Raw genomic sequence first — 14,198 nt, forward strand, 5'->3', positions numbered from 1 at the left:
AGCCCTCAATGCTTCTCAATCCGACTAGCAGTACTGTGCAATATCGAAAAGCCCTCACTGCTTCTCAATCCGACTAGCAGTACTGTGCAATATCGAAAAGCCCTCACAGCTTCTCAATCCGACTAGCAGTACTGTGCAATATCGAAAAGCCCTCACTGCTTCTCAATCCGACTAGCAGTACTGTGCAATATCAAAAAGCCCTCACTGCTTCTCAATCCGACTAGCAGTACTGTGCAATATCGAAAAGCCCTCACAGCTTCTCAATCCGACTAGCAGTACTGTGCAATATCGAAAAGCCCTCACTGCTTCTCAATCCGACTAGCAGTGCTGTGCAATATGGAAAAGCCCTCACTGCTTCTCAATCCGACTAGCAGTGCTGTGCAATATGGAAAAGCCCTCACTGCTTCTCAATCCGACTAGCAGTACTGTGCAATATCGAAAAGCCCTCACAGCTTCTCAATCCGACTAGCAGTGCTGTGCAATATCGAAAAGCCCTCACTGCTTCTCAATCCGACTAGCAGTACTGTGCAATATCGAAAAGCCCTCACTGCTTCTCAATCCGACTAGCAGTACTGTGCAATATCAAAAAGCCCTCACTGCTTCTCAATCCGACTACATTTCCAACCTGCTTGAAGAGAATAAAAACTAATATGTTGCTTTGATCCTGTCGCAAAACGAACTAAAAAGCAACATTCCCTCGGTGAGGATGGCCTTCACTTCAGGAGCAACTTCTTTGACAAAAAAATGATGATCATTAGAAAACAAATTACAGACTCCTCTTTGAATATGTGTATTTCTCCAAAACTCAGTTCTCCTGAGTCTGCAGAAAACTGCCAGCATCTCGGATCAAATGGACACTAAAGATTTTAAATCCTGTATCTCTTGACAAGTTCACAAAAATAGTTATAGCCTCTTAACCTTCAAGCTACCTACTGGACCCCATTCCAACTGAACTACTGAAAGAGCTACTTCCTGTGCTTGGCCCTCCTATGTTGAACATAATAATTGTCTCCCTATCCTCCGGATGTGTACCAAACTCATTAAAAGTGGCAGTAATAAAGCCTCTAAAAAGCCAAACCTTGATCCATTCTCTCCCTCTCAATTTTTGTTTAAAAAGCTGTTGCTCAGCAACTCACTGCCTTCCTGAAAACAAAAAGAATGTTTAGGAAACGCTCCAGTCTAGACTCCATCATAGTACTGAGACTGCACTTCTTTCCATTCACGAGACCTTTCAATGGCGTCTGTCCTCGTGCTCCTAGACCTTAGTGCTGCTTTCAACACCATCGATCACCACATTCTTTTGGAGAGATTGGAAACCATAATTGGTCTACGCGGACAAATTATTGCCTGGTTTAGATCTTATCTGTAAGAAAGATATTAGTTAGTCTCAACTTTCACTGCTATGCAGATGATGCACAGCTGTACATATCGCTGAAATATAGTGAAGCACCAAAATTGCCTACCCTGGAAGCCTGTGTTTCAGACATGAGGAAATGTTTTACTTTTAAACTCGGACAAAACAGAGATGCTAGATCTCGGTCCCAAGAAACAAAGAGACCTACTGTCAGATCTGACAATGAATCTTGATGGTTGTAGAGTCGTCTCAAACATAACTGTGACGGACTTTGGCATTACTCTTAACCCTGATCTCTCTTTTGACAAACATATAAAAAATACTGCAAGAGCTGCCTTTTTCCACCTTCGTAACAATGCAAAAATTTGAAACTTTTTGTCCCAAAAATTATGCTGAAAATCGAACATATGCTGTTGTCACTTCTAGATTAGACTACTGCAATGCTCTACTCTCTGGCGGCCCGGATAAGGCACTGAATAAACTCCAACTAGGGCTAAATACAACTGCTAGAATCTTGACTAGAACCCCCAAATTAAATCATATTACTCCAGTGCTAGCCTCTCTACACTGGCTTCCTGTTGAGGCTATGGCTGATTTCAAGGTTTTACTGCTAAGCTACAAAGCATTACATGGGCTTGCTCCTACCGATCTCTGATTTTATCCTGCCGTACTTACCTACACATACGCTACGGTCACAAGGCCTCCTTATTATCTCTAGAATTTCTAAGCAAACAGCTGGAGATAGGGATTTCTCCTATAGAGCTACATTTTTATAGAATGTTCTGCCGAGGCATGTGAGAGACACAGACTCGGTCTCAACCTTTTAGTCTTTACTGAAGACTCATCTCTTCAGTAGGTCCTATGATTGAGTGTAGTCTGGCCCAGGCGTGCGAAGGAGAACGGAAAGGCACTGGAGTGACGAACCACCTTTGCTGTCTGCTTGGCCGGCTCCCCTCTCTCCACTGGGATTCTCTGCCTCTGACCCTATTAAGAGGGCTGAGTCACTGGCTTACTCGCACGCTCCCATCCTTCCTGTCCTAGGGCTCGTGCGGTAGGGGAGATCTTCATGGGCTATACTCTGCCTTGTCTCAAGGTAGTAAGTCAGTGGTCTGTTGATATCCCTTTGGTGGTGTGGGGGCTGTGCTTTGGCAAAGTGGGTGGGGTTATATGCTGCCTGGTTGGCCCTGTCCGGCGGTAAGTTTGGACAGGGCCACAGTGTCCCCCGACCCCCGTCTCAGTCGCCAGTATCTATGCTGCAATAGTCTATGTGCCAGTCTGTCATATCTGGTGTAATTCTCTTATCTTATCTGATCTTAGGTATGTTCCCTCTAATTATCCTATCTCTCTCTCTCTCCCCTCCTGGAGGACCTGAGCCCTAGGACCATGCCTCAGGACTCCCTGGCCTGACCACCTGGTCATGCTGCTGATCCAGTTTCTGCTGTTCTGCCGGGCGGCTAAGGAACCCTGACCTGTTCACCGGTCATGCTGCCTTGTCCCGGACATGCTGTTTCGACCATCTCGCTCTCTCTACCAGGCTCCAGGGCTTATGCTCTAATCATCATCATCATTACCTAGTTGTGTGGAGGCCTCTACCAGGCTCCAGGGCTTATGCTCTAATCATCATCATCATCACCATTACCTAGTTGTGTGGAGGCCTCTACCAGGCTCCAGGGCTTATGCTCTAATCATCATCATCATCATCATCATCATCATCATCCTCATCCTCATCCTCATCATCATCATCATCATCACCATCATCATCATCATTACCTAGTTGTGTGGAGGCCTCTACCAGGCTCCAGGGCTTATGCTCTAATCATCATCATCATCATTACCTAGTTGTGTGGAGGCCTCTACCAGGCTCCAGGGCTTATGCTCTAATCATCATCATCATCATCATCATCATCATCATCATCATCATCATCATCATCATCATCATCATCATCATCATCATCATCATCACCATTACCTAGTTGTGTGGAGGCCTCTACCAGGCTCCAGGGCTTATGCTCTAATCATCATCATCATCATCATTACCTAGTTGTGTGGAGGCCTCTACCAGGCTCCAGGGCTGGTTGCGTCTCTGTCCTATGATCAGGTCCAGGACATAGGCCTTCAGCCCATCCCCCAGCACCTCCCTTAAAGCCGGACACAGGTACTTCAGGATCAAGTGGCCCACGTTGGGACTCACCCAACTGTTACCCAGCTTTGCCTGTAAGGGGGGGGGGGGGGGGGGGGGTTAGAGAGAGGAGAGGGGGGTGGAGAAGAAATTGAAAAAAGGCAGAGGAGGAATGAGGACAAGAGCAGAGAAGAGAGCAGGAGCAAGAGAACAACAGATAGACAGTGACCAAGAGAGAGGAGAAAGGGGGGGTTGACCAAGAGAGAGGAGAAAGGGGGGGTTGACCAAGAGAGAGGAGAAAGGGGGAGTTGACCAAGAGAGAGGAGAAAGGGGGAGTTGACCAAGAGAGAGGAGAAAGGGGGAGTTGACCAAGAGAGAGGAGAAAGGGGGAGTTGACCAAGAGAGAGGAGAAAGGGGGAGTTGACCAAGAGAGAGGAGAAAGGGGGAGTTGACCAAGAGAGAGGAGAAAGGGGGAGTTGACCAAGAGAGAGGAGAAAGGGGGAGTTGACCAAGAGAGAGGAGAAAGGGGGAGTTGACCAAGAGAGAGGAGAAAGGGGGGGTTGACCAAGAGAGAGGAGAAAGGGGGAGTTGACCAAGAGAGAGGAGAAAGGGGGAGTTGACCAAGAGAGAGGAGAAAGGGGGAGTTGACCAAGAGAGAGGAGAAAGGGGGAGTTGACCAAGAGAGAGGAGAAAGAAGACATCTACAGTTTATTTATGAAAAGAGATAAACATTGTTGCTGTTTTTTACAACGCAACAGTCTACTATAGAAACCAAAAGGATGAAATAGAACAGTATTATCTAGTTATCGCTAAGGGGTAAATCACACAGTAAAATACCTTCACATCAGGATCCCGACTGGTGCCAAAATGAGCTACGATTAAATCTACCGCTGTATTAATGGCTTTGACTAAACCTGAGAGAGAGAGAGAGAGAGACAGAGAGACAGAGAGACAGAGAGACAGAGAGAGAGAGAGAGAGAGAGAGAGAGAGAGAGAGAGAGAGAGAGAGAGAGAGAGAGAGAGAGAGAGAGAGAGAGAGAGAGAGAGAGAGAGAGAGAGAGAGAGAGAGAGAGAGGAGGGAGGTAGAGAGAGAGAGAGAGAGAGAGAGAGAGAGAGAGGAGGGAGGTAGAGAGAGAGAGGAGGTAGAGAGAGGAAGGGGGGAGGAATGTAAAAGAGGAAGTCAATTACAAGAGGCACTTCACATGTCAAACAGCCTCTCAGCAGTAAGTATGGTCTAACACAGGCACCTGCTTTTATCTGACTGTTATCACCCTCGTTCTATTTTCCAAAATGATAATCAGTTAGTCACCAATGGCCAACCTCAAGCAGAAAACTTGAAAGTAGAGGGACATTTAACAGTAGGGCTTTTAAGATGGGTTGGAGTCAACATTATTTTTTCCATTACAGACACTTTCTAATAGCTCCAGAAGCTTCTGAATCACTAGCGGGAGTTAAAGTGGGTCTCGACTGAAGGCCCCTTCAGTACCGACATCAAAGGCCTAGAGACACCCACACACTCGGAGAGAGAGAGAAAGAGAGAGAGAGAGAGACTGAGGGAAGAGAGAGAGAGAGACTGAGGGAAGAGAGAGAGAGAGAAAGTGAGAGAAAGAGAGAGAGGGGAGAAAGTGAGAGGAAGGGATGCGAGAGGGAGAAATAGAGAGGGAGAGAGAGATGCGAGAAAGTAGAGAGAGAGACAGAGAGATGCGAGAGAGAGAGAGAGATGCGAGAGAAAGAAAGAGAGAGAGAGACAGAGAGAGAGAGAGAGAGAGAGAGAGAGGAGAGAGAGAAAGAAAGAGAGAGAGAGAGACAGAGAGAGAGCGAGAGAGAGAGCGAGAGCGAGAGCGAGAGCGAGAGAGAGAGAGAGAGAAAGAGAGAGAGAGATGCGAGAGAGGGAGAGAGAGAGAGAGAGAGAGAGAGAGAGAGAGAGAGAAAGACTCCACTCCGCATACAGCAGTAAAGGGAAGGATGAGCAGTCAAAGTGTTTTAATACTGTACATAATGTAGCCTTTATTACCTTCTCTCTCCATTCGATGTGATATGACTGAAGGCTAGGCTTCATCGTTTATGCATGGCTTTCTCCCGATCAAACAATGAATGTAATGGAGAAAAATGTTATTTGAATACATATACCACTGTATATACAGAAGTATGTGGACACACCTTCAAATGAGTGGAGTCGGCTATTTCAGCCACACCCGTTGCTGACAGGTGTATAAAATCGAGCACACAGCCATGCGATCTCCATAGACAAACATAGGCAGTAGAATGGCCTTACTGAAGAGCTCAGTGACTTTCAACGTGGTGCCGTCATAGGATGCCACCTTTCCAACAAGTCAGCTCAAGTCAAATTTCTACCCTGCTAGAGCTGCCCCGGTCAACTGTAAGTGCTGTTATTGTGACGTGGAAACGTTTAGGAGCAACAACGGCTCAGCCGTGAAGTGGTAGGATACACAAGCTCACATAATGGGACGGCCGAGTGCTGAAGCGCATTAGCGTGTAAAAAATGTCAGTCCTCAGTTACAACACTCACTACCGAGTTCCAAACTGCCTCTGGAAGCAACGTCGGCACAATAACTATTTGTTGGGAGCTTCGTGAAATGGGTTTCCATGGCCGAGCAGCTGCACACAAGCCTAAAATCACCATGCGCAATGCCAATCGTCGGCTGGAGTGGTGTAAAGCTCGCCGCCATTGGACTCTGGAACAGTGGAAGCGCATTCTCTGGAGTGATGAATCACACTTCACCATCTGACAGTCCAATGGAGGAATATGGGTTTGGTAGATAGCAGGAGAACGCTACCTGCCCGAATACATAGTGCCAACTGTAAAGTTTGGTGGAAGAGGACTAATGGTCTGGGGCTGTTTTTCATGGTTTGGATCCCTTAGTTCCAGTGAAGGAATAAAATGACATTCAATGACATTCTATACCATTCTATGCTTCCAACTTTGTGGCAACAGTGCAAAAAGCAGGATCCATACAGAAATGGTTTGTCGACATCGGTGTGAAAGAACTTGACTGGTCTTCACAAAACTCTGACCTCAACCCCTTCGAACAATTGGAACGTTGACTGCGAGCCAGGTGTAATCACCCAACATCAGTGCACAACCTCACTAATGCTCTTGTTGCTGAATGGAAGCAAGTCCCTGCAGCAATGTTCCAACATCTAGGGGAAAGCCTTCCCAGAAGAGTGGAGGCTGTTATAGCAGCAAAGGAGGGACCAACTCCATATTAATGCCCATGATTTTGGAATGAAATGTTTGACAAGCAGGTGTCCACATACTTTTGGTCATGTAGTGTACATACATACGTACATACACACACACACACACACAAACGACACCACTCCTAGTGGCTGTCTCACCTCTCTTCTGCTGCAGGTCCACAGCGATGTGGGACTGTGAGGAAGAGGAGGATGATGAGGAAGAGGAGGCATCCGGAGATAGACAGAACTCTTCTGGAGGACGCTCGGTCAGGGAGAAGTAGTCTGGCAGGAAGTCACTGTAGTACTGCTGCAGCTGCTTCACAGACTGGCCTGAGAACACACACACGTATGATAAGTACACACAGATGTAGGATAAGTACATACACACGTATGATAAGTACACACAGATGTAGGATAAGTACACACACGTAGGATAAGTACACACACACGTAGGATAAGCACACACACACGTAGGATAAGTACACACACACGTAGGATAAGTACACACACACGTAGGATAAGCACACACACACGTAGGATAAGCACACACACACGTAGGATAAGTACACACAGATGTAGGATAAGTACACACACGTAGGATAAGTACACACACACGTAGGATAAGCACACACACACGTAGGATAAGTACACACACACGTATGATAAGTGCACACACACGTAGGATAAGTACACACAGATGTAGGATAAGCACACACACACGTAGGATAAGCACACACACACGTATGATAAGTGCACACACACGTATGCTAAGTGCACACACACATAGGATAAGTACACACACGTAGGATAAGTACACACACGTATGATAAGTGCACACACACGTATGATAAGTGCACACACACGTATGATAAGTACACACACGTATGATAAGTACACACACGTAGGATAAGTACACACACGTATGATAAGTACACACACACATAGGATAAGTACACACAGATGTAGGATAAGTACACACACACGTATGATAAGTGCACACACACGTAGGATAAGTACACACACACGTAGGATAAGTACACACACGTAGGATAAGTACACACACACGTAGGATAAGTACACACACACGTAGGATAAGTACATACACACGTATGATAAGTACACACACGTAGGATAAGCACACACACACGTAGGATAAGCACACACACACGTAGGATAAGTACACACAGATGTAGGATAAGTACACACACACGTAGGATAAGTACACACAGATGTAGGATAAGTAGACACACACGTAGGATAAGCACACACACACGTATGATAAGTGCACACACACGTATGATAAGTGCACACACACGTAGGATAAGTACACACACGTATGATAAGTACACACACACGTATGATAAGTACACACACACATAGGATAAGTACACACACGTAGGATAAGTACACACACGTATGATAAGTGCACACACACGTATGATAAGTACACACACGTATGATAAGTACACACACGTAGGATAAGTACACACACGTATGATAAGTGCACACACACGTAGGATAAGTACACACAGATGTAGGATAAGTACACACACACATAGGATAAGCACACACAGACTTAGGATGAGAAAACACACACGCTCAACATACACTCATCACACACACTGGCAGCTATTTCTTTGGACACTATACATGAATAAACACACACACACACACAGGCACGTGCACAGATAGGGTCTACCTGTGCCCAGCACCTGTCACTTTGCCGTCCCACTCGCCAAATGCCCTTTTGGGTGGTAGTATAATTATTATAATTATTTATACAGTTTTTGTTGTTTTTCTTCTGAACCCACTGACCCCAAGTTATTGTTTGACGTCATGAAGTTTGCCACCCCTACACTGTCCGTTGACCTGTACGGAGCTCGCTTGTGCCCAGTTGTGCCTTTTTCCCCAGTCTGCCCTGTGTCAGGACTCTCCTGTGAAGATGTGAAGGATCAGGTTACAGTGGGTCCGCTCTACAGTGCCCTATCTCTCCCACCAGAGGGGGAGAGGTGGAGGGGGCCGCTTTTGAGCGGTCGTAAAATACTCTGCCTCTGGGCACTGTAGTATTGGGATTGGAATGTTTGACTGTGGGACACAGAGAGAGACTTGCCAAAACTCCTACATCCCCAAAATGTGAGGATTTTTTGAGAATGTGGAACCGGTCCGTGGACACTTTTAAGGAACCGTCATGTCGAGTTTGTTTCATTAGGTGACCTCATGAAGTGCAAGAGACACACATTACTCTTTCTTCGTCTGTACTTCTCAGTCTGTACACTTCTCAGTTATGGGGTTTCCGTCTGAATGTTGTTAAAACTAAATGATTAAGCATAAGAATACTTTTGGAAAGAAAATGTGATCTTAGTCTGCTAAATGATAATTATTTTTCATAGTAACTCATGATCAGTCAGTGGCCACGCCCCCGTGAGCACAGACACTATACCCAAACTTCATGGAACGAGTCATTTCCACAGAGTTAATAAAAGGACTTGTGAAAAAATGTACATTTAGTCAAGAGAACGCAGGGACGGGTTCCCCACGTTGAAATGGCTACCACTCTACAGACCAAGCAGACTAAGACGTGAGCCGGATGTTGCAAAATGGTTTAGACAATAGAGACCAATAGATTGCTACAAAAGGAGCAAATCCTAGACGCAGCTTTACCAGTCTGCAGCTGAAAATGTGCGTAAGTCTAAGATGAGGATACCGACAACCGCGCAAGCGTCTATTCTAACAGATCAACTCTAAGAACAATGGTACTCTGAAAGATCCATTTGTTATCGGACGACCGAATGATATGCCTGACTATCCATTATAACAAGCTACAACTACGAAATACTTTGATGTCTGGTGGACAAACCAGAGACTTTCTGTTGACTGACTATGCAGCAGACGGACCAGCGATCACAGAGAGGGACAACAAAGGCATACACTTGTAAATGTGCAAATTGCAATTTATTTTCGAATGAGCGGCTGTGCATGTTCAAAGTATTAGCATTGCCATGAGTGTTGTCAACTGTATGTATGTGGGTCCACTCTGAGTTTCCCGCCCCCGCCCCTTTCCTTTGTCTACAAAGCCATCATATCGGTTTAACCCACTTGGGACTTTTCAGTGTATCATGTGAGTAACCGATGTATAACTATTGTGTGTGTGTGTTTATGTAATTCTGTGATTTATTAGTTAGTTAGTAAATAAATAATTACGCCAATTTGTATATAGCTGATTCATGATCTATGCTAGGGTTGGTGCAGAAATCCAAGGGTTTGTGACATTCAGGAATGTCTGATGAGACTGATGAGGTAATAATACATTAATAGAAGACTGTAATCGATAAGATAATAAAATATCTGAGGAGTTATATTTGGGAAATTGTAACTCTATAAACAACATTTTCCCGTGGTGCCCCGACTTCCTAGTTAACTTCTTATGGCTGGGGGGAGTATTGAGTAGCTTGGATGAATAAGGTGCCCAGAGTAAACTGCCTGCTACTCAGTCCCAGAAGTTAAGATATGTATATTATTAGTAGATTTGGATAGAAAACGACCTGAAGTTTCTTAAACTGTTTGAATTATGTCTGTGAGTATAAAAGAACTCATTTGGCAGGCAAAAACCTGAGAAAAAATCCAACCAGGAAGTGGGAAATCTGAGGTTTGTAAGTTTGGCTATCCAATATGCATTGTCTATGGGGTCATATTGCACTTACTAAGGTTTCCACTAGACGTAAACAGTCTTTAGAACCTTGTTTAATGCTTCTACTGTGAAGGATGAGGGAATAAGAGCTGATTGAGTCAGGGCTCTGGCAGAGTGCCACGAGCTCACTCAGGCGCGCCCACGTGAGAGTTGGCTGCGTTCCATCACATTTCTACAGACAAAGGAATTCTCCGGTTGAAACATTATTGAAGACTTATGTTAAAAACATCCTAAAGATTGATTCTATACATCGTTTGACATGTTTCTATGAACTGTAATGGATTTTTTTTACTTTTCGTCTGGCCTGTGCGTCATCAATTTGGATTTTGGAACTAAACGCGCAAACAAAAAGGAGGTATTTGGACATAAATTATGGACGTTATCGAACAAAACAAACATTTATTGTGGAACTGGGAATCCTGGGAGTGCATTCTGATGAAGATCATCAAAGGTAAGTAAATATTTCTAATGCTATTTCTGACTTCTGTTGACTCCACAACATGGCGGATATCTGTATGGCTTGCTTCGGTCTTTGAGCGCTGTACTCAGATTATAGCATGGTGTGCTTTTTCCGTAAAGTTTTTTTTTAATCTGACAGAGCCGTTGCAGTAAGGAGAAGTTTATCTAAAGTTCCATGTATAATACTTGTATCTTTTATCAATGTTTATTATGAGTATTTCTGTAAATTGATGTGGCTCTCTGCAAAATCACTGGATGTTTTGGAGGCAAAACATTACTGAACTTAACGCGCCAATGTAAACTAAGATTTTTGGATATAAATATGAACTTTATCGAACAAAACATACATGTATTGTGTAACATGAAGTCCTATGAGTATCATCTGATGAAGATCATCAAAGGTTAGTGATTCATTTTATCTCTATTTCTGCTTTTTGTGACTCCTCTCTTTGGCTGGAAAAATGGCTGTGTTTTTCTGTGACTAGGTACTGACCTAACATAATCAGATGGTGTGCTTTCGTCGTAAAGCCTTTTTGAAATCGGACACCGTGCTGGGATTAACAACAAGTTTATCTTTAAAATGGTGTAAAATACTTGTATGTTTGAGGATTTTAATTATTAGATTTCTGTTGTTTGAATTTGGCGCCCTGCACTTTCAGTGGCTGTTGTCAAGTCGATCCCGTTAACGGGATCTCAGCCATTAGAAGTTTAATTACTATTAAACTTCTTAATTTAATCACAGAATTTTCTAATTCTAGTCTAACCAATACCCAAACGGAGATTCAGTGAAAATAAAAATGTCATTGATTTATCAAGACCAGTCCCCATGCTTGTCTCAGAGCAGCGTGAAACGGTGCTAAAATATGTAGGCTATTGCTTCAAATCAAAAGTGAGACTCATGTCGCCTACGGTAGGCCTACAGTATATCAAAACATATGACGTGACTCTCCGCCAATAATTACATACAGAGGATTGGAGGATATTTCTGTAATTCAGTTATATTTATTCCCATAGTAATTCATTATGGAGCCATAACTAAATAAACATCGGCATTTTGAAAGTGCATTTTTATCTGAACCCCCTCCCCTCCCCTTCCCCTCCTCCCTTCCCCATGGGCTAGGTCGGTCTTCTGTGCGTGGCTCTGAGGCCCATCTCGTGCCCCCTGCCCTCGTGCCTTGAACGCTTTCAGTGGATACAGCTGGAGAACTGCAATCCCATTGTGCACCACTCAGGAGCCAGCATCTGTAGCAACACAGCATAGCAGTCTCTTAGACAATTGCGCCACTCAGGCGCTGTACAACGTGACTGGTCGGGATAGGTCTACAGTATTACAGTGGGAGCCAAATAATCCTAACTAACCTATAGTCATCTCCCACTTGAGGCCGGCACGGGTATTGAACCAGCATCTGTATCAACACAGCTTGCACTGCTATGCAGTGTCTTAGACCACTGCGCCACTCAGGCACTGTAAGATGTAACTCGTCGGTGGGGCCTACAGATCAAAATAACTCTAACAAGTTAAAATAATAAAAACCTTAGTGTAACAACAGTTTTAGTAAGTAATACTGAAGTCGTGCAAAATGATCCGTTTCTATTTAGGTTTATGTCGCCCATTCACTGTCAGTTAGAGACACAGTAGGACCCAAAAGCATAATCAGTGCTCTAACTCCCCCTTGTGGTGGTCTGGAGCAATGAAGTGGTAACGCAGGGTACCGTAACTAAACCACAAATTACCTCTAAGTAATGTGGCGTAAGATCACAACTTTTAAAGGAGGAACCACTGTACAAACCAGCCTTTAGTCTTTAAATCTTTGGTTGTTTTGTACATAGCCTCACATGTGAATACTTAAAGAGATGGGTGGAGCTCAAGCTTAAGAGGGTGTGAACGATGCTGAATAGGTGTAGACATAAGAAGAGCTCTCCAGTAGGTACCAAAATATTCAAGGGCCATTTTCTCAAAAGTGGGCTTAAAAGTTTATCAACTTTCAAAGCAGAATTACTTTCACATTGTTCCTCAACTGTAGTGTATGATATATAATTTTCTAGCTCTGACTCGCAACTTTTATCCAATGTAAAAAACACAATTTCAAATGTTGCTACATAAGTCCGAATCGAGCCGGTCGGTCACATATACTAAAATATACATACAAGCCACTAGCCAGCCAGCCATATACCATTAGTTAAACGATTATGAATATTAGGCTATAGTATGAAGTTATAATTTAAGAGCATTGAAGATAAGCCACAATCAGTAAAGAAATATAGTAGCTAGCTAGCATATTTACATCCATCATCAACATCAACGATCAGCTGATAGTGCACCTTCTGTTCCAGATGTTAATCATGTCTTTAGGAGGTACCGTAACTAGCTGGCTTACAATTTGAGATGATGATGAGTGAGTGTGGTGTTGCTGAAGTAATATATACAACAACAAAGAAATGTCTGTGCACGGCCCTGCACACACACACACACACACACACACACACACACACACACACACACACACACACACACACACACACACACACACACACACACACACACACACACACACACACACACGCCTGATCAACAGGGTTAGTAGTATATGAACACCGTTGAGTCGTCCCTGGGGGGCGTGGCCACTAGAGGCCGGAGGGAAGTCAAACACGTTCCGTCGTGTGATTCGCTGAGCCCCGGCCCCGCCCGTATGACCGTTCCCATCCAGACTGCCGGATAGAGGCGGTTCACCTGACCCTGCAGAGCCCCCCAAGGAACACCTCTCCACCCCTAATGGGTTCTTTCGACGATACTCCCTCCATTTCAGAGTCTGTGGAGAGAGGTGGTGCCCTGTAAGGGAGGATGGACGGAGGAGGGGATACGGGGATGGAGGACACGGAGAAAAAATAAGAGAGGTGGGGGAAGAGGGGTTTGGAGGGATGCACGGAGAGACGAGAAGAGAGTTGGGTGGGAAAAGAGAAGGAGAAAATATAGAGGTAATGGTAGAAAGAGGGAGATGAGAGAGGAAGGTAGGTTTTCATGTGGAGTATTGGGGAAAGATGAGGGAGGAAGGTAGGTTTTCATGTGGAGGATTGGGGAAAGATGAGGAAGGAAGGTAGGTTTTCATGTGGAGGATTGGGGAAAGATGAGGGAGGAAGGTAGGTTTTCATGTGGAGGATTGGGGAAAGATGAGAGAGGAAGGTAGGTTTTCATGTGGAGGATTGGGGAAAGATGATGGAGGAAGGTAGGTTTTCATGTGGAGGATTGGGGAAAGATGAGGGAGGAAGGCAGGTTTTCATGTGAAGGATTGGGGAAAGATGAGGGAGGAAGGTAGGTTTTCATGTGGAGGATTGGGGAAAGCAAGATTACATGAGAAGTGAGAGGTAGATGAAGTGTA

The 14,198-nt window shown here is 44.6% G+C and overlaps 1 protein-coding gene across 1 annotated transcript in view; it reads right to left on the bottom strand.

The window, feature by feature from the left end:
* Positions 1-14,198, bottom strand: part of rusc2 (RUN and SH3 domain containing 2) — a 58,347-nt gene that overhangs the window by 13,082 nt on the left and 31,067 nt on the right. Inside the window, exons 6-9 of the mRNA XM_055887508.1 lie at positions 13,418-13,651; positions 6,834-7,004; positions 4,311-4,387; positions 3,392-3,566 (exon numbers count right to left, since the gene is read on the bottom strand). Of these exons, the coding sequence (XP_055743483.1) occupies positions 3,392-3,566; positions 4,311-4,387; positions 6,834-7,004; positions 13,418-13,651 (657 nt within the window). The remainder of the gene's footprint in view (positions 1-3,391; positions 3,567-4,310; positions 4,388-6,833; positions 7,005-13,417; positions 13,652-14,198) is intronic.

This window comes from Salvelinus fontinalis, chromosome 28 (assembly GCF_029448725.1).
Source record: "Salvelinus fontinalis isolate EN_2023a chromosome 28, ASM2944872v1, whole genome shotgun sequence".
Classification (NCBI taxonomy): Eukaryota; Metazoa; Chordata; class Actinopteri; order Salmoniformes; family Salmonidae; genus Salvelinus; species Salvelinus fontinalis.